The sequence below is a fragment of the Melitaea cinxia genome, chromosome 20 (assembly GCF_905220565.1).
Source record: "Melitaea cinxia chromosome 20, ilMelCinx1.1, whole genome shotgun sequence".
Taxonomy (NCBI): domain Eukaryota; kingdom Metazoa; phylum Arthropoda; class Insecta; order Lepidoptera; family Nymphalidae; genus Melitaea; species Melitaea cinxia.
In genome coordinates this window covers 6,490,114-6,514,772 of record NC_059413.1, presented here as the reverse complement: position 1 = coordinate 6,514,772, position 24,659 = coordinate 6,490,114, and the positions used below count along the sequence as shown (strand labels likewise).

Sequence of the window (24,659 nt, the reverse complement as noted above, 5' to 3'; positions counted from 1 at the left end):
ATACATACATAGTTGGACATCCAGAATAACATATAGGTAGTATACTTATCCCGATAGTCCAACGGGATCGGAACGCGGTTACGCGGTTGAACCTTCGAAGCGTAGCGTGGCGTATTATAATCTATTTGTATAACGACCTCTTTTTCAATTTTTATATATAAAAATAGTCATTAAAAATCTTGCATAAGTATATGTTTATAAAGAAAGATTTTTGTATTATATTATTATATGTCTAGTAGAACTTTACTAACTAACGTAATTTTACTATATTTATGTATATAAGTTCCATTGTAATGAACCGTAATATCAACCATAGCAAGAGTATCAAACCAATTATATAACACACATATAAACACATACACGTGTTCTCGCTAATCTTAAGTTACGTAAGGAACGTCATTCGTTCACTATTACTATTCAATCGATACACGATTAGAATGACTAAATCTAAATTAATCTTTACTGTTAAATTTTATGATGTCCTAGATTTTACTTTGATTTTGGTAAATTGATAGTAACAATGGCTACTTGCTTAAACTAATTAGTATTTTTTTTTGTTTGTTTATTGAATACAGAAAAGATGCAGTTACGATCAATATTAGGTACTTGATTTGTCATATAAAATGAACTTTAATGCACATCTTCTATAATATAAAAATGTGTCGCTGAATGTGTTGCTAAGCGCAAAACTGGAGAACGGTTGGACCGATTTCGCTAATTCTTTTTTTAAAATATTCCTTGAAGTACGAGGATGGTTCTTACGGAGAGAAAAATTCTAAAAAAAAAAAAAAAATAATAAAATTAAAGAATCGACTGTTAGGCGATACGAAGTTCGCCGGGTCAGCTAGTTTATAATATAATTATTATTTCAATTAGTATAAAAACTACTTTATTAATTATTTATTATAACAACAATACATTCAATCTCGTAAGAAAATTTGACTGTGGTCAAACTACTTTTGCGCAATCGTTATATACTATTTTTTGTTTAATTAATACAATCAATGTTGCCCTATTCAACATGTTTTCATTGACTTAACTAACGTCTAACACGTGTACAATAGGTCTGACTAACAATAATGTTATACGTTCATAAACCAAACAAACACGCTTCTTGCAAATTTTTGTACTTACGTTATTTTAGACATAAAAATCTGTCGTCTAATTTTACAAAACGTATCAAAATTTCATTAAATGTCTCGAATTACTTTAAGAAAAGCAGTAATTTTTTTACAAAGTTAGAAATGCATAGATGGTCGAAATAAGCGTTTTAAGTAACTACCCACGAATCCTGACTTTATATTACTGTAATTGTAATGTTCTCCTGAGATAGGAATGACTTAATTAACCAGGAGAACAGTTTGCGAATATTAATTATACGAGTATACAATATTGTTCATAATAAACTTATTGTTATTTTTCTAATTTGCTGTTACTTTATAGTCTAAGATCCAAACTAGACATGATCTTCACCCACCTGCTTAATGGATAAAAATTAAATAATTATCTTATTTAGTATGTTAAAGATAAACCGCGAAAAGGTTGGCTGGAAAATTCCTAGCCAAGCTATTTTATATTCGAAAACCGTCATTCAAACCAGACTTAGCAGGCAACGCCATGTCGTCGAATTCGCAACGAAACAGCGCTCATGTTGATGTAAGATTTATTTATTGAACGTGTGGGTGAAAGTAACTAGTAGCGATATATAATCATATACCTGTTTATACCTGCCAACCCAGTAGTTATGGCATGAATATAATGGCATGAAGATAATATAACAATTGTGATAATAGACAACCCGACCTTTGCATTTTATACAGGTTTCATACTGTCGGATATTCTTAAAACTCGTTGCATTTTTAAATAAAATTATTTTTTCCATTTTGAATTAAATATAGCTAGGAATATTTCAGCCAACCCTTTCGCGATTTTTTTCTAACTAGTGATCGCCCAGTGAGCGGAATTCGACCATAATTAGTTTAAATTACAAGTTTGAACATTATTAAGGTTCTCTCTATATATAAAATTCTTGTGTCACAATGTTAGTTACAATACGAATCCGAAACGGCTGGTACGATTTTTATGAAATTTTGTGTGCATATCGGGTAGGTCTGAAAATCGGCCAACTTCTATTTTTAACCGAATTCCAAAAAAGGAGGAGGTTCTCAATTCTAACATTCTCATCAGAACTTTTGACCGTGTGGACCGATTTCGACAAATTTTATTTTAATCCAAAGGTGGTGTGTGCCAATTGGTCCCATTTAAATTTATTTGAGATCTAACAACTACTTTTCGAGCTATATCTAATAATGCGTTTTTACTTGACGCTTTTTTCGTCGACCTACGTTGTATTATACCGCATAACTTTCTACTGGATGTACCGATTTTGATAATTCTTTTTTTGTTGTAAAGGGGATATCCCTAGTTTGGTACCGTGATAAGGAAACCAGGATCTGATGATGGGATCCCAGAGAAATCGAGGAAAACTCTCGAAAATCCGCAACAACTTTTTACTGGGTGTACCGATTTTGATAATTCTTATTTTGTTGGAAAGGGGATATCCCTAGTTTGGTACCATGATAAGGAAACCAGGATCTGATGATGGGATCCCAGAGAAATCGAGGGAAACTCTCGAAAATCCGCAATAACTTTTTACTGGGTGTACCGATTTTGATAATTTTTAATTTAATCGAAAGCTGATGTTTATCATGTGGTCACATATACATTTTATCGAGATCTGATAACTACTTTTTGAGTAATCTTTGATAACGCGTAGTTACTTGACTATTTTTTCGTCGATCTACCTTGTTTTACTCGTCGATGTAATTGAAGTCGGTTTTTTTTTCGTTTGCGAGCAAACACAATTATTCATAGCCCTAAGTTATAAGGGTGGTTAATAACATTTATGGCAAAACAACGTTTGCAGGTTCAGCTAGTATTTCTATAATAATGAATTAAAAAGTATATATAAATATACATGTGTGTGTGTGTGTTAAATACGCGGTAGTGTGTGTAATGTTTTTTTTTTATTGATTCAATGTATTTTATGCATAATTGTAAGAAAATATTAGCATTCCGCACTCCTCTATATAAACTGTGCGAAATTTCATCTCCTCCGTCCACACAATGTTCGTAAAAAGGGTTACAAAATTTTTGCTTCACGATATATTAGTGGTTGCCCAGAGGTCGAAATTCGATTATTATTAAAAATTTAAATTAAAGAAAACCAAAAAAATTATGAAAATAAAGAACCTTTTATAAAAAATTTCAATTTGACTACAGACTTTGACAATCAACAAAATAGTTTTATATGCGTGTGTGTGTCAAATACATGGTCGTGTGCGTAGTGTTTTTTTTAGTGTGTGTAATTTAATATATTTTTATGCACAGTTAAAAAAATATTAGCATTCTGCACTCCTTGTCTATACAAACTAAAAGTGCACGAAATTTCACACTCTTCCGTCTGCGCAATTTTGGTAAAAGGGGAAAAGTTTTGGTTCACGTATTAATATATGGATAGATAAACTAAAATAAACATAAATAATAAAATAATTTTCATCCATTAAGCACATCTGCTTACTGCTGATGGGTGAAGTTCGTTTCTAGATCGTTTGTAGTTCGTTTCTAATTCGGATCTCCTACTATTATATAAATACTAATCTTAGGTTCTGCACTTAAACTGGGCAGCAATAAAAAAGTGAGATTACGAAATTAATTTAAATTTGGCCAAACAATAGTAACATAAATAGTATAAATAATAAGTAATAAAAACAACCAACCCGCCTGCCCAGCGTGGTGACTATGGGCAACACATGAGTTCACGCATTTTTGACGCGAACTTGTGGAGGCCTATGTCCAGCAGTGGACTGCAATAGGCTGAAATGATGATGATGATGATGATGATGAAACAATAGTGTTGGAAAATGTGTTTGTAGACGTACCGATATTGGACGTAGATAAACGAAATGTAGTTTTTACAAAAGTTTTTCACATTCAAATAAAGACAATTATTATGTTAAATAATTGATATTATAGTTTATAGTGCTATTTTTTTTTTTCGTATAAATAGAGATTAATAAATTTTTCAAAACTGGAAATAAACTCAATATTTACCACCACAATAACCAATTTGATGGAGGTTTTTGGGCATATCGTTTTACTTTTATTAACATTTTTTATTTATTTTATATAAATACCTATATCTGTACTATTCAATGACGCACATAATTATACTCAAAACTTAACTCGATCATCAAAATATGTAACACCTTAACTTTATAGTTACTAGGTACATATTCAAAATCAATTGCAATATATACGAAATAATCAAATAACCAATATTCGTCATACAAAGAAATAATATAAAAACGATAAAGTTTTTTTCCTGTAAATATTATAAATATAAAAAAAAAATATGCATGTTTTCTTTCCACTGATGGAAACGAAAATGTCTGCTAATTTAGTTGCTGCATGTACTAGGGTAACAGTGTACGGAAGGAGGTATAGATAAAACAGTTACTATTGTGTTGGTAGTGGAGTATGAAGTGGAGGGCGGAGGGAGGGAGGGCAGGCGCACGTGCCCGCAGCCATGCCACTGTGCATGATGTCCTCCCCCCTCACCCCCATCCCCACTTGTTGAACACATCGACGTATTATCGGCGACGCTGGCCTTCGAGTCTCGTACGCATATTTCTTCCTTTTCTAACACGTTATGCTTTTATGTTGAAATGTGATTAGGCATAATTATTCTGTACTAGCAGTGGTTGCCCAGTCTTCGGAATTCGACCATATTTAATTTAAATTATAAGTTTAAACATTATTAAGGTTCCGCTGTCAAAGACAATAAACAAAAGAGTATATATATGGGTCTGTCTGTCAGATAAATTGTAGTGTGTGTATTTTTTTATGAAAATAATATTAGCATTCGACACTTCTTCTCAATGATGAAATGAAATTTCATACTCCTCCGTCCCCGCAGTTTTCCTAAAAGGGTTTCAAAGTTTTTTCCACACGTATTAATATATAGATAACTGAATGTAATATAGGAATAACACAATATCGAAATAAATACACGTACATACAATTTACAATTGCAAATTATTTGGGCTTGATAGTATTTGTAAAAAAGAAACCTTTTTATGTGAAAAATAATAAACGTAGAAAAAAAATTCTTTAAAAATTTTTCATAGAAAGACGCATACTTTTGCTTTGTTTCCAAGTTTATTAATTTTAAGCAATAATTTCCATTGTAATAAATGTATAAATATAAAAATTCTCAATGACGACAGTTCTTTATAGAAGTTTAAATTTTGTTCTGGATTGTTATTCACCTCATTGTAACTTGATCAATATTGAAAAAAAAACAGGCTTATTTGAGGATTTTGTATGGATTGCTTGATAAAATTTTAGGTAAAGTTTTGTTACGCACAGGCTCGGGTTTGTGACAGAAACCTTAACAATATCTTTACAGATATATACCTATCTAGAACAATTAAGTACTCTCAAATAAATTTTATCAGACTAACGGTCCCGTTTGACCCTCGCAAACGCACCCTCATTCATTTTTTGTAAGTTTGTGTGCAGATAAATGACACGCTAAAAAAATATAAAATGAAAAAGAAATAATAACTATGTGTGCTGTTGTAAATAATATGTTAATCATAATGAGGACTAGTGAAGTGCAAAGTTAAAAAAAAATATCGTGTTGGAAGTATAGAATGGAGGTATTTGACACAATGACTACGCCTAGGGAGGCTTTTTTCTCAGAAACGCTTCATACCATAGCGATTAATACTAGAGAAACAGAATTTGGGAGCTTAGTTGAGCCAATTCCCATTATGCTGAAGACTTATCAATCATATCAACCGAATGGTCAAAATATTAATAGCTATGGACACCCTCATCCAGTCATAGCGTCGTTGACTTCAGTACCGTTAGCACAAATGGTTGAAAATTCGTCGACTTCGCCGAGTCAGCCAAGTCCTAATAAAGCAGAAGTAAAGGAAAAGCAAACAATTGTAAGGCCTCCTAAGAAGAAATGGATCAAAGAGTATTTGGGTAAGTTAAATAAAAAATCGTCGTAATAACTTTTTTTTATACTTCCAATAGAAATGTAATTATTAAAGTTTACACACTGAAATATCATATTAGTCTATATATCATTCAATTAAAATATGACAATATTATGACAACATATTGGAAACTCAATAATCGGATAATTTTAAACAAATTAAAGTGGTACATACACATTTGTATATGATTTCATAAAGTTGGAGTATTTTTTTAATTAAAGAAACATGGCATCTCTCAAGATCTTTAAAAAAAAACATTGTATTTTCTTAATAGATTTAATATATTTTTGTTGTTTTTCATATTTATCTAACATTGTTTTATCGTGTAATATTATGTACAAAAATAACATTTTTTCATTTTTTTTATAATATTCGATTTTGGATTATCCGAAACTTCAACAATTAGTTAACCGCGTCGCAACTGCCATACAGTTAGTAGAGTTCATAGAGTAGATAGAGTAAGAGGGCAGGAAGATGATGATGTGATTAAAAAGTTATTGTAACTACGACGAAAGTAAACATGTGTGTAAATTTATTTTCAATATACCATTCTCTGCCTAAGCACTGTTTATCTCGAATCTAACTTTCGATTGACGTCATGCCTCATCATGGTTAGGGTAAGGTGGGGTACAGTGTTACAAAAAAAATAAACTAGAATATAGTGTCAAAAATATTGTATTAATCAGCATATTTTTGGCAAGGAAATAAACTTTAACAATCTCTCTTTAATTAAAATAACTCAAACATTAACATTATTAGCAACTACTTAATTTAAATTGCACATTAATTAAATCAGTCGATCGTAACACTTAGCCCCGTATCTGGGGTAGTCTGTTACAGGGTCAGGGGCTCAATGTTACAACATTTAAAAAAGTAATAGAAAAACTAACAATAAAAGAAAAAGTTCTAACAAATATTAAATTTCTTTAAAATATCCTTTGGGAACTTATAGACATCTGTCTGACGTTTCGTCTTTCTTTCTCCAACATTTTCAAGCGGAAGCACAATTTTAATATCCTCTAACGATACCGTTGCCATATCCGGTTCAATAGGAAAGTAGAAATGATTGGTAATTTTGCCACTTCTACGTAAATAGCTAACGTCATATTCGTTATCCTTAATATTTGTTAGTAATTTTCCAACATAATGTTTGAATATTTGTTTCCCAACAAATTGAACGACTACAAAGTCGTTCTTTTTTGGTTTCACAAAGTGATTTAATGGAAGGTCATCCTCAGAATTTAAACTATCAGAGGAGGATATTGGGATGTTTTCTACATCACTCTCATCATCAGTAAATAGAACTCTTTTAGTTTTCTGTTTGCTTGTCTTCAGTCTTTTGTAAGGAATTTCTTTTTCTTTCTTTTTCTTTCCTTTTCCCAACTTTTGACGTTCTCTTTCTAAGGTTTCTCTTTCAATTTCATTCTTGATAGGCGTATCAGTTGGTATGCAACTTTTCCCTCTCTTTCTAGCACGGTTTGATTGTCGTCTCGATTGTACTTTTGGATATGCTCGACATCCTAGAGGAGAAACTAGTGTTTCATCTTGAGTCGGTGAAGAAGTTGTGAATGAAGAGTTTTCTTTAGCAATTACGGATGTTGCTTCTGCAATTTGGGTTAGCAAACTTGGGCTCACCGATTCAGAACGTCTATTCACCACTTGTCGATCGGGAGACGCTGGCACCTGAGTTATCGAAAATGGATATAGTCCTGGATCGATAATATCACCCCGTTGAATTTGTGAAGGGTATTTTGATCTGGTAGCATTATAACAATGATTTTTTTGAGAATCATGTTCATGTCCAAAAGATTGACTTGAACTGGGGGCATCAGAAGAAGCTTTTTGGGTTTCAAAGAGCTGACTTGATCCAGGGGCATTAGAAGAAGAAGCTTTATGAGATTCATAAGGGTGACTGGGACCGGGAGTATTAGAAGGGTCTTCAAGTGACCGATTTGTAACTTCACTTGGCATGTAATCATTGTCAGTAAAAATGTGCCTATCAAATGGAAATATTCCAATTTTTCCAATCCTGATTTGATATTTGAGGGTGTCATGGCCCGATCGAAAGCTTGTTCTAACAATTCAGCAATATTGTAGATAGAAATTGTCTTTCCAGGGTGACGCATCAACCAAGAATCGATAGCTGCGTTGTAATATGTTTGCAGAGGCCCAAATACTGACACATCAAGTGGCTGTAATCTATGACTTGTGTGTGGTGGTATAGTTATTAAGGTAACCCCGTTATCTTTTGCTATGTTTAAAACTGCAGGTGCTAGGTGGCTATCATGATTGTCAACAATCAGTAAGGACGGGTTTTCTTTTGTAGAGGCTGTTACCTTTACGAAGTGTTTCATGACTTCAGGAAACAATTCACTATTCATCCATCCAGTGGGTTGAGCTAGACCTAGGGTTCCTACGGGTGCACCATTAAGCATGAAAGACTTGAATTGCTTTCTGGGGAACACCATTGCTGGAGGTAGTGATGATCCCATTGCAGATACTGCACAACACGTTGTAACTAGTGTGCCTCTCTCGGCGCTTGTTACTTTATTTAGCTGTCTAGCTCCCTTTGCTGCAATGATTTTTTTGGGTTTTTGGACAGTTGTAGTCCCAATTTCATCCAGACAATATACTCTACTACCATCTGCGAAACTAGGACATCGTCGCATAACATCTTCCAAATTATTAAAGAATACATTCACATTGTGACGATTAAATGATGTTGCCCGTGTCAAGCTGCAAGGTTCTGGTTTTCTTAATGTTAAATCGGTATGCCGTTTTCTAAACCCATAGAGCCAGTCAATTCCTGCCATCTTCTTAACTTCCCAGTTTTTTGGAATATTCAAATTATAGTAAACAGCCATCTCATAAGCAAGCTTTCTGCACTCAACCGTATCTAGGCCATAGCACATCCTGGAACAGTTTATTAAATATTCTTGCAACGCGTTTTCTTGATCGACACTGAATACGAGTCTATTGGCATAGTTTGGAGTAAGTCGTATGTGTCCGGCTTCTTGCTCCGAACATTTTTTCTTCTTTTGAACATATCTTTGCAATGTCATAAAATTCACATGCTTTGCATTTGCTGCTTTTCGAAGACTCACGCCACTTTCAACCATCATGATCGCTTCTGCCATATCTTTTTCACTATGAAGACCGTAATCCGTCTTCCTCTTACGGTTTCGCACCATTTTCTTTTAATACCTTGAAATAGTATAAAAATGTTAATTGTTACAGTGTCACACAGTGCCCCGTAACACAGTGCCCCAGAGAGGTAAACCAAATAAAAAAATTCGTAGCGTACTTTATGTTATGTTTACAACAAACTACTTACAAGTAATTTTTAGCTAAATATACATTTAATAAAAGAAAATTACCATCACTTACCTAAATACAATACCTCCGAAAAGAAATTAAAAACTTTGAAATTATTTTTTCGTCGTTTTATCACATAAAAACCTTTTTTGTTTATTATTTTTTAAATACGGTACAAACTGCCGCGATGACAATTGTTTAAAAATGGCTGCTTGTGAGCTTGACAAACGTCTATACCAGCATCATAAAAGTAAAGGAAAGGGACGGAGATATGTGCATTGTAACATTGTACCCCGTGTAACACTGTACCCCACCTTACCCTACTGAATATATTACTTAAAGTTTTTGCAGTCTAAGGCCGACTTGAAGGTGGTTCATACCGAAGGTCTTTGAACAATCATTTTTTGTGTTTTGAATTACAATATATTTAATGATTCTAATGTATATATTTTAAAATTTAACATCTCATTTATTGTATTTAAGTAATAAAAATACTAATCGTTAAACTTAAATTGAAAATATAATTTTAGTCCTAATTTTGCGATGTATATCTTTACAATGTATAAAATACAATTTAAACACAATTCAATGAAATTTGTTCATGACATAGAGAGTAATATACTATTGTTTTACGTAATCGATACACGCAAATGCATTGTTTAAATCCAATAAAGACGAACGCCTATGTGTCTGACTGTACTCTTGCGTAATACAATCGTTTCAAAATTAACCCCCACGTAGAATTCAGTTCGACAGTCTTACATACCTACCTACCATATTTAAAGATAAAGAACACCACTACTTTTGCAAATATATTTTTTTTTGTTTCATACAGACGACTGTATGCGAATCACGAGTTAGATAAATAGTCAGTTTTTCAGTTTCATTTGAGATTCGCGCGACGACGGCGGTAAATAGCCTTGAAAAAGAATAAGAAATCGTCGCAACTACTTGCTAAAGAATTGGGTTCCGAGCAGTGTATACTAAATACAAAATAAAAGAGTAGAATATACTAGTGTACTATAAAAAGAGCTTTACCATATTCGTTCTGGTAATTCAACAATCGGGCGCGTCTGCGCGTGAAATTTCTTAACATAGTAGTTATTTTTGAACAGTGCTAATATAACCTATGTTATTCTGTAAGAGTTTTTTTCCTTGATACCGTTGCACATAACTTAATGTACCCACGACGGTTTCAGATTTTCTCGTACGCTAGGAATTGCAAATGCCCCCCCCCCCCCCCCCCTGCAAAATGCTAACGAAGTTTGGACGGAACTGACGGCAGACTAATTTGTCTGCATATGAAAGGTGGTGCAATATGAAGTATGGTATTTTGAAAGACGCTTGTCCTTCTGCTTGTTATTCACATGTTCACTAAATGTTAACGTCATAAAATTAGGTTACATAATTGTTATCTTTAATAAATGCAAAAGAAATAATTGTATTTTTAAATCAACTTCGGCCAATACTGGGTTTTCAGAAAACAGCAATGATGAATGTAATTAGTTTTATAATGTTTACGCGAATTTTCTCGAAACTTTTTCGGATTTTATCGCGGTTTATTAGGTTTTTTACATGCCCGACGTTTCGGATACTTTACAGCAACCATGGTCATGGGGGAGTATAAAAACCGCTAACCTTCTATTATAATTATTAAATTTTACATTTGAAAAAATATACACGAATGCTTTGTATTTCGGTTATAAGCTATTTTCATCGAAGAAACGTGACTGAAAAAAAAATATATATATATATACGGTCGAATTGAGTAACCTCCTCCTTTTTTTGAAGTCGGTAAAAAAAATATTAACCAATTAAATTTATATTTATTTTTATATTTTAATTGTTTACGTAATATTGATAAACATTAGCGTTGCCATCTTCTTAGGTGTGATTATTTTATGTGACTTATTTCGATTAACACGTAGTAGCGTTTTATGAGTATGTGCGTCACTTGAGTCACTATAATTCTGGTTGGTACGAGTAAGAGGTCAAAATAACATCAACACTCTTTGAATCATCATCGTGCGATTAGTTATTGCGGACAAATCATATCCATTTAGCTTCAAGAATACACTTGTCAACCTAAAAGTAACAAGAGTTCTATGGGACAGCGTATTGTAGATACTCTGGTATTTAAATACGACAGTTGAAGTCGGACAAACTGATCTTTTTTTCTAAAACAAGTAAGCTTTAAGAAATAATTGCTTAAATAGTCATTTTATAAAGTAAAAAAATAGAATTTTAATTTGAAAATCACTTCATACCTAAATAAATCTAAATTAAATGTAAAAATGCTTTTTCAATATATATATATCATTAAAATACTAGTTTAATAACCATTAACAAACAATCAATGAACTGTTCTACGAGTTTTTCCAGGAAATAATCACGGTCGTCTCCAACACGTTGTTTTCAGGGTCGAAAATACGTCATACTTGCGAGTATCGTAATTGTGTAATGGTGAAGGTAGCTTAAAGCAAGCACACATTCAACAGTTCGTCACTTTTAACTTTTAACATCTTTAGAATGAAATGATGTATTCCTAAGACAATATTGATATAATGCAATTTCATTTACATTTCGTATAATTTAACTTACTTAAATATCAGCTCAAATTATTATTTTTAAACGTAATTTAATTTCTATATCTAATAAAAATACCAGACAGTATGTTTGTTTCGGCATCTCGCAAAATATAGTAATAATATAATAAGCGCTTCAGACTGTGTAGGTATGTGTGTTTCATAAAATTTACAATGAATCACCTTTATAAGTTAAAAGTTAATTATGTGGTCGTCCTTTACACAATTGTGAGTGGTCATGATTCTAATAAAACTAAATTCAAATTGCTAATAAGTACCCAAATGTCGTAAAAATCTGTGCCTGATTCTTCTGTTATACAACAAAGGTAGAACATTGGCGTCATAATTATGTTGGTTGTTTCTGACAGTTAAAGTATTCTATTAATCGCTTTTTACATATTTCATTTATCATTCGGACAATCTGATGAAATGTCAGGTTAGTCACGTAGAAAATAAGTTTTGCGTATTTCAACTAGTTTGTATAAAGATGTACCTATATTTTTTACCATTCAAAATACAAAAGCAAATTATTACCTTACAAAATGTTAAAGTTTTATTGTATATTATACTGCTAGAAATTATATCAATTATTTTATGCAAAACAAACTTACAAAAATAAATTTATTGTTTAAATTAAATATTATTCAAATTATACACAATTCTGTTTGTAAATTATTTTATACTCAGGTTTTTATTATACAAGCTGACCTGGCGAATTTCCTTCTGCCCTATTATTATTTTTTTTCAATATAATAATCAAGTTGGATCAAAATACACACGGTGTGCAAATTTGATTTAAATCGGTTAAGTAGTTTAGGAGTCCATCGCGGACAAACAACGTGACGCGTAATTATATATATATACATATTAAGATTGTTAAGCTGAATATTTATTTAAAGAGGTTACACAATTCAAGTTTATGTTGTATTTGTAGGATCGGCCATTTTAATAACAGTGATAAAATCACTATATGTATAAATAAAAACAAACCTAAGCTTAAAAAAATCGAATGAGTGTGTAAGAAAAACGTTACGAAAATACGTTCACCTGATAAACAGAACGTCATGAGTTGGTATTAATAATTCATTAAACAATCTGTTTCAATTGTAAAACCGAGGATCTGATCTGCCTGCATGACACTAATGTCATCATTAAATATGGGGTCTGGTTGGGTTGTTATTTACTTATTAATCGACTTCGAAAAATGAGGAGGTTACTCAATTCGACTGTATATACATATATACGGAGAAATCGAGAGTAACCCTCGAAAATCGTAGTTACGACTAGTGCGTTTGTTAATTTCTTTTCGTCAACTTACGTTGTATTACTTGTCTATGTAATTGAAGTCGGTTTTTTTTTCGTTTGCGAGCAAAAACAATTATTAAGATTATATTCTTATTTTCACGATACTTAGACCAGTAGCGTGAACACAATTATTTAGATAACAAAAATAATTCTTACACGTGCTACCTATTCAGTTATAATAGTACGACATGAAATGTGGAACGCAAAAGCGAGGTTGTTGACATTACGATAAAAATGTTTATTGGCAGACAAATCTACTATGTCGGTAGTTTTCGTTATAGTATAACACATATTATGTGATTATTTCATTAGGAAATTTAGTCTTCTGTATAATAAATAAGTTGTCATGTAAATGTGTTGTTATTGTGATTTCTCTGGGATCCCATCATCAGATCCTGGTTTCCTTATCATGGTACTACACTTAGAATATCTCTTTTCTAACAAAAAAAGAATCAGAATCTGTTATTAAAAGACGAAGTTATCCGCGAACACACATAAATCAAACATACGGTCGAATTGAGTAACCTCCTCCTTTTTTAAGTCGTTTAAAATCATCGTAAATATCCCGTTTTTTAATAATTTTAGTAACCGACTTCCAAAAAGAAGGAGGTTCTCATTTCGACTGAATTTTTTTGTATGTATGTTACTTCAGAACTTTTGACTGGGTGGACAGATTTCGACGAAATTTTTTTTTTAAATTGAAAGGTGGTGTGTTTCATTTGGTCCCACTTCAATTCATTTGAGATCCAATAACTACTTTTCGATCTAATAATACGATTTACTTGACTATTTTTTCGTCGACCTACGATGCATTATACCGCATAACTTTTTACTGGGTATACCGATTTTGATGATTTTTAATTAAATCGAGAGCTGGTGTTTATCATGTGGTTACATTTAAATTTCATCGAGATCTGATAACGACTTTTTGAGTAATCTTTGATAACGCGTATTTACTTGACTATCGTATGCCTACGTTGTATTACTTGTAGCAATAAAATAAACAATTTGCCACGTTAATTTAAAATCTTGAAGTATATAATATTGAAAATATTTAATTATTGTACAATTTATTATTTCATTTGTCCTCAATATGCCAATATCACTCATTTTTGCGCGATGTCAGCCACCGTGTACGCCTACGACGAATCGGGAGATATTCATTAAATGACGCACGAGTTAACCTAACCTGTAGTTACTATACCGACGGACATGCTACCCTGGTGGAGTGAAACAGACAGCTTTACGTCATCTTTGTTAACCGACTTCAAAAAAGGAGGAGGAACTTCGTCGTTTATGACCGATTTTGAAAATTATTTTTTTGTTGGAAAGTAGATATCCTAAGAATAGTACCATGATAAGGAAACCAGGATCTGATGATGACATCCCAGAAAAATAGAGGGAAACTAGTAGTGCGTTTCTTAAATTTTCTCGTCTACTTTACATTTTAGTACTTGTATTGATGTCCCCGACCCGGAGATGTTGCGACCCGCCCCGGCTTCGCACGGGTACAATGCTAATACTAAATATAAAATATAAAATAAAAATTTGCAATGTAAGCGCAAAAAAAAATGTGTTTGTTTACGACATCACATTAGAAACCTCTAAAACTATCAGTGTTCCTCTACGAATTTATGCATGCATATAAAACCTTCCTCTGGAATTACTCTTTTTTACTAAAGCAAACCACGTCAAAATCTGTTGCGTAGTTTTAGAGATCTAAGCATACAGACAGCGGGAAGCGAATTGTTTTATACTATGTAATGATATGTCGATAAAAAATAATAATAAAAAAACAAAATTCAATATACAAAAAAAATATTACGTGGCCGATGTGGCGGGATATATAACTTATCCGTGGGCTCTTCAGACACTTGTGGACTCAGTTGTAGCTAGTGTTCCGAGAACTCAATAGCAACCCATTGTCAACCACAAACAAAGAGTAAGTATCATTTATTTCAAAGTTATTAGAGTTTTTAAATATGTCAGGCATTGAATTCCCAGCCACATTGACGCCGGTTTGGACAGAACCTACATTTCGAATCAGGGGTAGCTTATCATCAAAATAATGTACTATTATAAAACGACGATACAAAATTCAGAACTTTTCATGGGTTTAAACTTGAATAAAGTAAATTCTTGAGTTTGATTTCTTATTGTATTTACAACCGCGTTGCTAAATTACGACAGAACTGTTTATATTTATTTACGGACCTCTTAAAAATTTTCTGACAAATTATGTTGACATTTTCCAGATTAGAATAAGAATAGTACTACTAGCGATGCACTCTGATTTTGCGTGAATACAATTCTTATGTTTAAAAAGAGATTGTATTCATATTGTTTTCTAATGTTTACACGAATATCACTCATTATAATGAAATAACTGTTTCCGATTTTATCGCGTACATTATTTTATTTATGAGTCCTCCCGTGACCATGGTTGCTGTAAAGTATTCGAAACGTTGGGCATCTAAAACGCAATAAACCGCGAAAAAGTCCGAAAAAATTGTTCCATTATAAAGAGATGGTATTAATTATTTATTTGTGCAGGCGTATAATACGTATTGATGAACATATGACACTAATTTTGCTATTGAGATACGGATCACTAAAAATATACATATATATATATATATATATATATATATATATATATATATATATATATATATATATATATATATATAATTCATAAAAAGTTACTCCGCTATGTTAACCAAAACGCCAATACTAATAAAAAATGATGTCCAAACAAACGTCGTAAAATGTTTTAATTAGATTAATATTTTAAATTATCTTCATTCGGATATGAAATCTTTTTATTATGTATTTCCACATCCGAGGTGAACGAAAAATAAATCGAGAGCAGTTTGTATAAATAATGAGAAATGTATTCAAATGTATTGTAAATTAGTATCTATCCAATGACAAAGTGTTTTTCAAAGTCACGGGTTCAGAATCCTCATGGGGCGCGACCACTCTTAGACAGTTTACAGATTCAAATTTAATCCGAACTTATTCAGTCGACCGGTCACTAACCGCTCAAGGTTTTTTGTTTTCCTATTTTCGGTATCCTATTGATTTCTAAATTGAATGAAATTGTTGTTTCTCTTGTTCAAAAAACGACTGAAATTTCAATCAAATAATTAAATTCGTAACCAAATACGTTATATAATAAAATATTTTCCGTAATTGATATTTTTATAAAATGAAATATTTCCTTCGGCCTAAAGTAAAAAAATGAAAAGGATCAAAATAAAGTATAATATAGGTATCGGCACCGATATTAAGCGCTTGGCGACGGCAGCGCTCACAGACTTTTTAGTCTCTGATTTAATGTACACACTGTTTAATGTAAATTATTATTTGTGAATAATAAGGAAGTTATTTTATTAAATGTTAAAAAAAAAACAACAAAATGAAAGAAAATAATTTAGTGCATCACCTATAAAAATTATATAAATTATTTAGTAGATAGGTACTCATTAAATATATATATCTATATTAATAAAATTATGAATCGTGTAAGTATTGGCGATAGTTAGTTCATTATAAGTAAAGTCATAACGTCAAAAAAAAAGTTTTTTAATCGAGGTATTATTAAGTACCAAAAGTTTAGCGCCTCTGGAGCTGTGGGAAGGGTACGAATCAGATAAAGCGCACGAGTGACAGTTTTGGCGCAAATTACGATAGACCATTCATTGTACGACAAATAGAATGATTACCTCGCCCCCTATGCCTCACTTCTGTCACCAAAGATATCCAAAATTTGTTTCTGCGCAGGATGAATATACGCAGGTTCAATGTGCGTGCCAGTAACTATACTTACGATTATTGTTTTTATTTATTTTCGTAAAGATAACTGGCGTAACTTTAATTTTCAAAGAACTGCGCTACATTTACTTGACGTCCTAGATATTAAAATTTAAGTTTCACTAGTTGACCAAAAAATATTGACTCGAAGACCTAAAAATCAAAAAACTTTTAGGTTACATAGTGGGAATGTTGTGGCATGCACATAAAGTATTCTTTCGAGAAAAATATTAATGTTGAGAGTATTTGATACATTTTATAAATTATACAATAATTACGCTGTATGATCATTATGATACCGTCAGATTCTCTATCAAATCTATCCCAATTCCTTTTTTTTTTTGGTATCGCAGGGGAACCCTTGTACAGGTGATATCCAGGATGCCCGGGTAGGTAGTCCTAGACCGTATGTCGGCTTCACCACTTGGGTGTGCAATATCGACCAAACTTGCGGGAAGCCTTCAGCTGCTTTAATTGGAGGGTCTCGGATCTGCAGGCAACAGGATCCCTCCAGCGACAGGCTGGCCTCAGCGAAAAGGCCAGAGTTCTCTTCCATGGGGACTGTCCGGCTCACCTCTGAACAATCCCGACGACGCCGTGTCTAGCAGGACCGTGTTACCATCCCGGCCAATCTTTCCCAATTCCTGATCCTATCTAATCATATCTATAGTACCCTAACGACGATGATAAATGCATATCATACGGTTTCTATTCAAATTCTTTGTGTAGCAATTTAAAATAATTTTAAAAAGTTTTCGAGGTAATTTTTATTTTATTTTTTATTACTGGAAGGATTAAGAAAAGCTTATAATGCAGTATACTTTCTAGATGTGCATATGATATGAACTAATAATACATATTTATGAGTTTACATCATGTATAAAACAACATATGAAACCTTGTTTTTTACAATGAACAAAGTATTGGTATAGTGAACGATTCATTATTGTTTGATTCCTACACAATACCGTCAAGAGAAAGTAGTCATTACTTATGTAAGTTTTCTTCATAGCGAACATATCCGTACAAAATTCTTTTGTAGCTAAACTATTATTCAAAAACAGTTGAAAGAAACTGTAGGTACTTGAAAGGGTGTATAATTTAATAGGTGTTATTTTTTTAATTTAGTAACACATTAAACGTACATATTATATGCTGTCAGTGAAACTGTTGTCTAAGTAATTTAGACGGCAACAGTATACGAGTACGTAAGAAGTACGCAAAAGACTTTTTGCGAGTAGCTCGGAGTTTGTAAAAATCTAATACCGTTTTGCTCACGTTGCGTGTCAATAGCCGAGCGCAACAAGCAGCTGATTTTCGGCGTAGCACCTAGTAATGTCAAAAAACTGTCGTTCCCACTTTGTCTTTCTGATGACGTTAAACCACGCCTTAATTGTCTGTCTCTTTCTATTCATGCCTCAAAGCCGTTGAAACCTCGTTGTGTATTTTTTAATATATACTAAAACAAGCTCTATTAACAACGTGATAGAGTACTGTTTTGAATAATTGAGGAAAAACAACCGCAATCAAACAGTATTGCCGTCGCATTTACTCGTAGACGACGTCTCACTTTACGATTGTTGTTGAACTCTTGCCTTGGCATGTTCGCCTAGTACTTTACCGCCAGAGACTGCAGTCACCGATGAGCAGTTGACACGGATTTGACAAGCTGACCGTCGTCATCAGTCAGTATCGAGAAAATCTTATTGGTTTTCTTACACGTTGTTTGTTTGTTTATTACAGAGGAGGAGCCGAAGTCGCCAGTGTCCGTGCGAGTGACAGGAGTATCGGTGACGCGCAGCAACGGTGTGGTGCGGCCGACGTCGCCGGTGTCGGTGGTGCCCCCCGCGCCCGTGCCTATCGCGCCACTCGCACCTCTCGAGCCGGTCTCCACACCCGCTGCGCCACCCTCCGCGTCCCTCGACTTTGTTGTACAAGAACATTCCAGGCCGCGTAATATAAACAATAGTCATGGGTAAGTTATGTTCTCCCAGTAACAACGATGCTGAAATCAGCTGGTAGTGTTAGCTGGCGGTTACCGCTAAATACTTATTTTGTTTTATTTTATATTCTTAAGAATTCATTAGTTGTTTTTTAAGCAACTTAAAAAAATGAGGATTCTCAATTAATAAATTATTTCAAGTCGGTTAAAAAGCGCTGAGAATGGCAGATTAGATTTGTTTAATTTATTATTTAATGTTAACAGTCCAAATAATGACATAATCTCGTTACTATAGTAATCTTAGGATTTTTAATAAAAAAATATTACATATAGTTTTGACATTTCAGTGATGAAACTTCAAAAATCGAATAATTTTATTATGTTTCAATAGATGTAAATAAGTACATACGAGTAATTCGCACTTCCTTTCATTGAACTCGTGTGGCATCCAAATATCGCCTTCATGTGTAGCCCGACTGTTTTCAATGGGTCAAAACTGTTTTGTGGTTAAACAGTTCCTCGGTTATGCGTTAACTTTATCGGAATGAGGGCGAACAGAGAGAGAATTGATCTTTGAAATGAAAATTCCTTGACTGAAAACGCTCGAACCAGTTAGTACTACATAAAAGTACTGTATGAGTTCTTTAAACGAAGAATAGAATGCGCTTTTTTTTTAACTGACTTCCAAAAAAGGAGGAGGTTCTCAATTCGACTGTATTTTTTTTAATGTATGGGTGGACCGATTTCGACAATTTTTTTTTTAATCGAAAGGTGGTGTGTGTCAATTGGTCCCATTTAAATTTATTTGAGAACAACTACTTTTCGAGTTATCTCTAATAATGCGTTTTTACTTGACGCTTTTTTCGTCGACCTACGTTGGTATTATACCGCATAACTTTGTACTGGATGTACCGATTTTGATAATTCTTTTTTTGTTGGAAAGGGGATATCCCTAGTTTGGTACCATGATAAGGAAACCAGGATCTGATGATGGGATCCCAGAGAAATCGAGGGAAACTCTCGAAAATCCGCAATAACTTTTTACTGGGTGTACCGATTTTGATAATTTTTAATTTAATCGAAAGCTGATGTTTATCATGTGGTCACATATACATTTTATCGAGATCTGATAACTACTTTTTGAGTAATCTTTGATAACGCGTAGTTACTTGACTATTTTTTCGTCGATCTACATTGTAGTAGTACGTCGATGTAATTGAAGTCGGTTTTTTTCTTTTGCGAGCAAACACAATTATTATAATCTTCTATTTGAATACATTTGATTTATTTTCTACAATGAATAAAATAATAATATTTATTTTGCTAAGAGTACCTTATATACATTTATTACAGAGGATTGTCTTCCCTGATAAATAATATGAAATAACGTAATTGTGACAAAATCTTTTATACACAAGACACTTATACAAAAACGAGGAACAGAAAAAAAATTTACATATAAGATAACAAAAACACATTATCAGGATTTATTCTCACACTCATGCCTTTTTGCATGTATTGCAAGTGTGAATGTGTGTGAATATTTATGTAATTACTAAATCGATATTGTAAATTGTAAGTGTTGTTATGTTTCTCAGGATTATTGTTATATAGGATATTCTACGCGAAGCGGGCAACTAAAAAATGTTGGTGTTTCCGATTTTAATAATTTTCGAATATGTAATATACTATATATATATATATATATATATATATATATATATATATATATGCCCTCAATTCATATGTGTAATATTATTATAGTATGTTGCTTAATTAACGAGTAGAGCTTAATTAATTAGTGCTTAAAGTTTTGAATAACCAGTAGGAACTGTTGCTAGCAGGCGACAGATGTAGCCCGGACGGCGATCTAAACAACTTTTCGGCTCATCCTAGAACTTTGCAAATATCTTCTAAATACCCTCAGCTATTTTGAGAAAAAAAAATTAAAAAGTTAAAATGGTCCAACTTTAAAAAAAAAAATTTAAAAAATTAAATGCATTTTTTTTAAAAAGTATATAATTTTAAATTTCTAAAACTATCATTACAAAACTCATTTCATCCAGTAAACAATTTTCTGTCTTGTTTATCATTACATAGTATAAAACGAAGTCGTTTCCTGTTGTCTGTAGATATATATCTATAGATGCTTAGATCTTTAAAACTATGCAACGGATTTTGATGTGGTTTTCTTTGGTAAATAGAGTGATTCCAGAGGAAGGTTTATAATACATGCATAATATAGTAGAGCAACAGCGATAGTTTTTGCGCCTGGACCGATCTTTATGAAATTTTGTGTGCATACCGGGTAGGTTTGAGAATTGGCCAACATCTATTTTTCATACTAATTAGTTACAAGGGGGGGATAAAAGGGGTTAAAGGAGGTAATTAATATATAAGACAAAACAACGTTTGCTGCGAGAGCTAGTTTTAAAATAACTTTTAAATACCTAATATTGGCACTCTCGTTATTAAAAACTATAGTATAATAATTCAAGGCATATATAATTATGTATAGCATATTCGAAAATTACTAAAATCGGAAACATCAACATTTTTTGACACGGCTTCAAAAAAGGTGGAGGTTTCCTCAATTCGGCCGTCTACATACACATTATATGTGTTCGCGGATAACTTCGTCGTTTATGAACCGATTTTAAAAATTATTTTTTTGTTGGAAAGTAGATAGTCCTAAAGGTGGTACTATGATAAGGAAACCAGGATCTGATGATGGGATCCCATAGAAATCGAGGGAAACTCTCGAAAATCCGCATAAATTTTTATTGGGTGTACCGATTTGATGATTTTTAATTTAATCGAAAGCCGAGATCGGATTACAGCATTTCTAGAAATTTAAAACTTCTTTAAGACATTGTTTTGTAAACAACTTTTAAACTTTCGCGTTGCATTATTATATTTTAATGTTCACACGGGGATTAACGCGAATTTTACCTTTAAAAATTTTGTTCGCGTTAATCCCCGTGTGAACATTAAAATATTGTTTTGTAAATCCAAACGATCGAATTTGCGGCTACAACTCATAGTTAAAGACTACAGGTTAAGGGCGTTGTGTGTAAATAATGTTCTTTTACGAAGCCCAAAGGCTTATATGAAATTTATATTAGATATGACTGATATACATGACAAATCACGAATATATTAAGTTCAAGTGCTTCTCTTATGTAGGTTACATGTGGCCTTTCATATGTAAAGGGGTCGAAATTGAATCTGTAATTGTATCCATGTGACCCGATCTTTATGCCGCTAGATTTATAGCCAGCTTGTAAATATATTCTATGTGAGGTTGGTATTAGGGATGAGAAGCTTAGATAATTTTATACCACTAGAGTGGCAAACAAGCGTCTAGTCCACGTGATGGTGAGCTGTTTGTTACCTTAGCGCAATGACTATTGCAACATCGGGTGTAGCACAAGCGAGATGTCAACTCTACCTTGAAACCGACTAGCCCGTTGGCGCAGTTTGTAGTGACCCTGCTTTCTGCTCCGCGGGTTGTGGGTTCGATTCCCACCCCGAGTCTGGGTGTAATATATATATTTATTTATATATGTATTATTTATATGTAGGTTTATCGGAAATAAATGTAGCTATATCAGTCGGCTGTTACCTATAACACAAGCATTAAGTTGCTTACTTTAGGAACAGATGACCGTGTGTGTATGATATATAAAAAATAAAATAAAAAAGAACCTTTCTCATCACAAGAACACAACATACTTCAGAGCAGCAGAGCAGAGTAAAAAGCAGAGTAAAAAATAATTTTTGAGTTATATCTAATAATGCGTATTTACGTGATTATTTTTTCGTCGACCTACGTTGTATTTATACCGCATAACTTTTCACTGGGTTCGATTTTAATAGTTAATTTTTTAATCGAAAGCTGATATTTGTCTTGTAATATAAATTTGATCGAAATCTGATGTGTACATATTGAGTAATATTTGATAATGCGTATTTACTTGATTAGTTTTTTCGTCTGCTTATGTTGTATTACTTTTCGATGTAATTAAAGTCGGTTTTATTTTATTTTGTATAAGTATATATACGGTCGAATTGAGTAACCTCCTCCTTTTTTGAAGTCGGTTAATGACTTTTTAAACATAGGTCAGGTCGGCTAGGTCAGGTACATTTAAAGATATGGAGGATTTTTTAACTGACCCTTTTTCATTGCGGTCCTGTTTAATAATAGATATACGTTGACACGAATATTAAGTATTTTTGTTATTCATCGTTCCATAGACGAGGCCTTGCCGTTGTATGCATCATTAATTTGATGCAATGGGCGATCTTATTAAACAATAAAATACTTTAGAACAAGGTTAAAAAATTAAATATGGTTAAATTTCTAGTCCCGTTAAGCTGTAATATAAGTATTATTTTTAAATTAATTAAATATTTTGTTCACAGACCACCTCAAATCCCATCTCCGCCTTCAGTTAGTAGTAATGGTAGCGGTAGCGGCAGCGGCAGCAGTGGCAGCGTCCCCCGCGCCGCCACGCGGGAGGTCCATAACAAGTTAGAGAAAAACCGCCGCGCACACCTCAAGGAGTGCTTCGAACTGCTGAAGCGACAATTACCCGCAACACCAGACGATAAAAAGACGTCCAATTTGTCTATATTGGGCTCCGCTATTCGTTATATACAGGTACTTTTGTTAATTTGAACGTTCATAACGCATCTTTTATACTATATAGATACTTAGTAGTACTGGGCATAAAGAGTTCAAAATATATATAAATATAAATTCTTAATTCGTCAGACATAAAAAAAAAAACAATTTCTAATTCTTTCTTATGACATAATCTTATACACAGAGTCTATTTTTTTTTTTAAAACAAACTGTATAAACTTGCAAAGCAGATAAATACGTAATTACGTATGTATGATGTAACTTAGATATTATAAAATGGTATTGACAAAATATGTATGAGCAATTTGTAGTAGCGAAAAATGTTTTTTTCATTGTTAAACATCCATTGCGGTGATGCCAACTCGTTTACGTATTCGGTCCATTTCTCTCATGACAGGCATACATATGGAGGTAAAGAATGATATGTTATCAAGGACATTGGAATAATCACGAAATAAAATTTTACCTAAAGATTTTGACATTGTCCTCTGGCTTGTTAATGAAACAAAATTATTTTTATTAACCGACTTCCAAAAAAGGAGGAGGTTCTCAATTCGACTGTATTTTTTTTTTTTTTTTTTTTTTTTTTTTTATGTATGTTACATCAGAACTTTTGACCGGGTAGACCGATTTCGACAAATTTTGTTTTAATCGAAAGGTGGTGTGTGCCAATTGGTCCCATTTAAATTTATTTGAGATCTAACAACTACTTTTCGAGTTATATCTAATAATGCGTTTTTACTTGACGCTTTTTTCGTCGACCTACGTTGTATTATACCGCATAACTTTCTACTGGATGTACGGATTTTGATAATTCTTTTTTTGTTGGAAAGGGGATATCCCTAGTTTGGTACCGTGATAAGGAAACCAGGATCTGATGATGGGATCCCAGAGAAATCGAGGGAAACTCTCAAAAATCCGTAATAACTTTTTACTGGGTGTACCGATTTTGATAATTTTTAATTTAATCGAAAGCT

At 32.8% G+C, this 24,659-nt stretch overlaps 1 protein-coding gene across 4 annotated transcripts in view; it reads left to right on the top strand.

The window, feature by feature from the left end:
• LOC123663733 (max-binding protein MNT-like) overlaps positions 1 to 24,659 on the top strand; it is a 39,939-nt gene that overhangs the window by 8,116 nt on the left and 7,164 nt on the right. For 2 of the 4 annotated variants that reach the window (XR_006744694.1, XR_006744693.1), the window contains exon 2: positions 5,573 to 5,799. Coding sequence is in view for 1 of the 4 variants with exons in the window: in XM_045598399.1 (XP_045454355.1) it covers positions 5,718 to 6,057; positions 18,836 to 19,067; positions 23,460 to 23,697 (810 nt within the window). In the remaining 3 variants the exon portion in view is untranslated. Of the gene's footprint in view, positions 1 to 5,572; positions 6,058 to 18,835; positions 19,068 to 23,459; positions 23,698 to 24,659 lie in introns of those variants that run through there. The other 2 variants (XM_045598399.1, XR_006744695.1) reach the window with 2 other exon arrangements.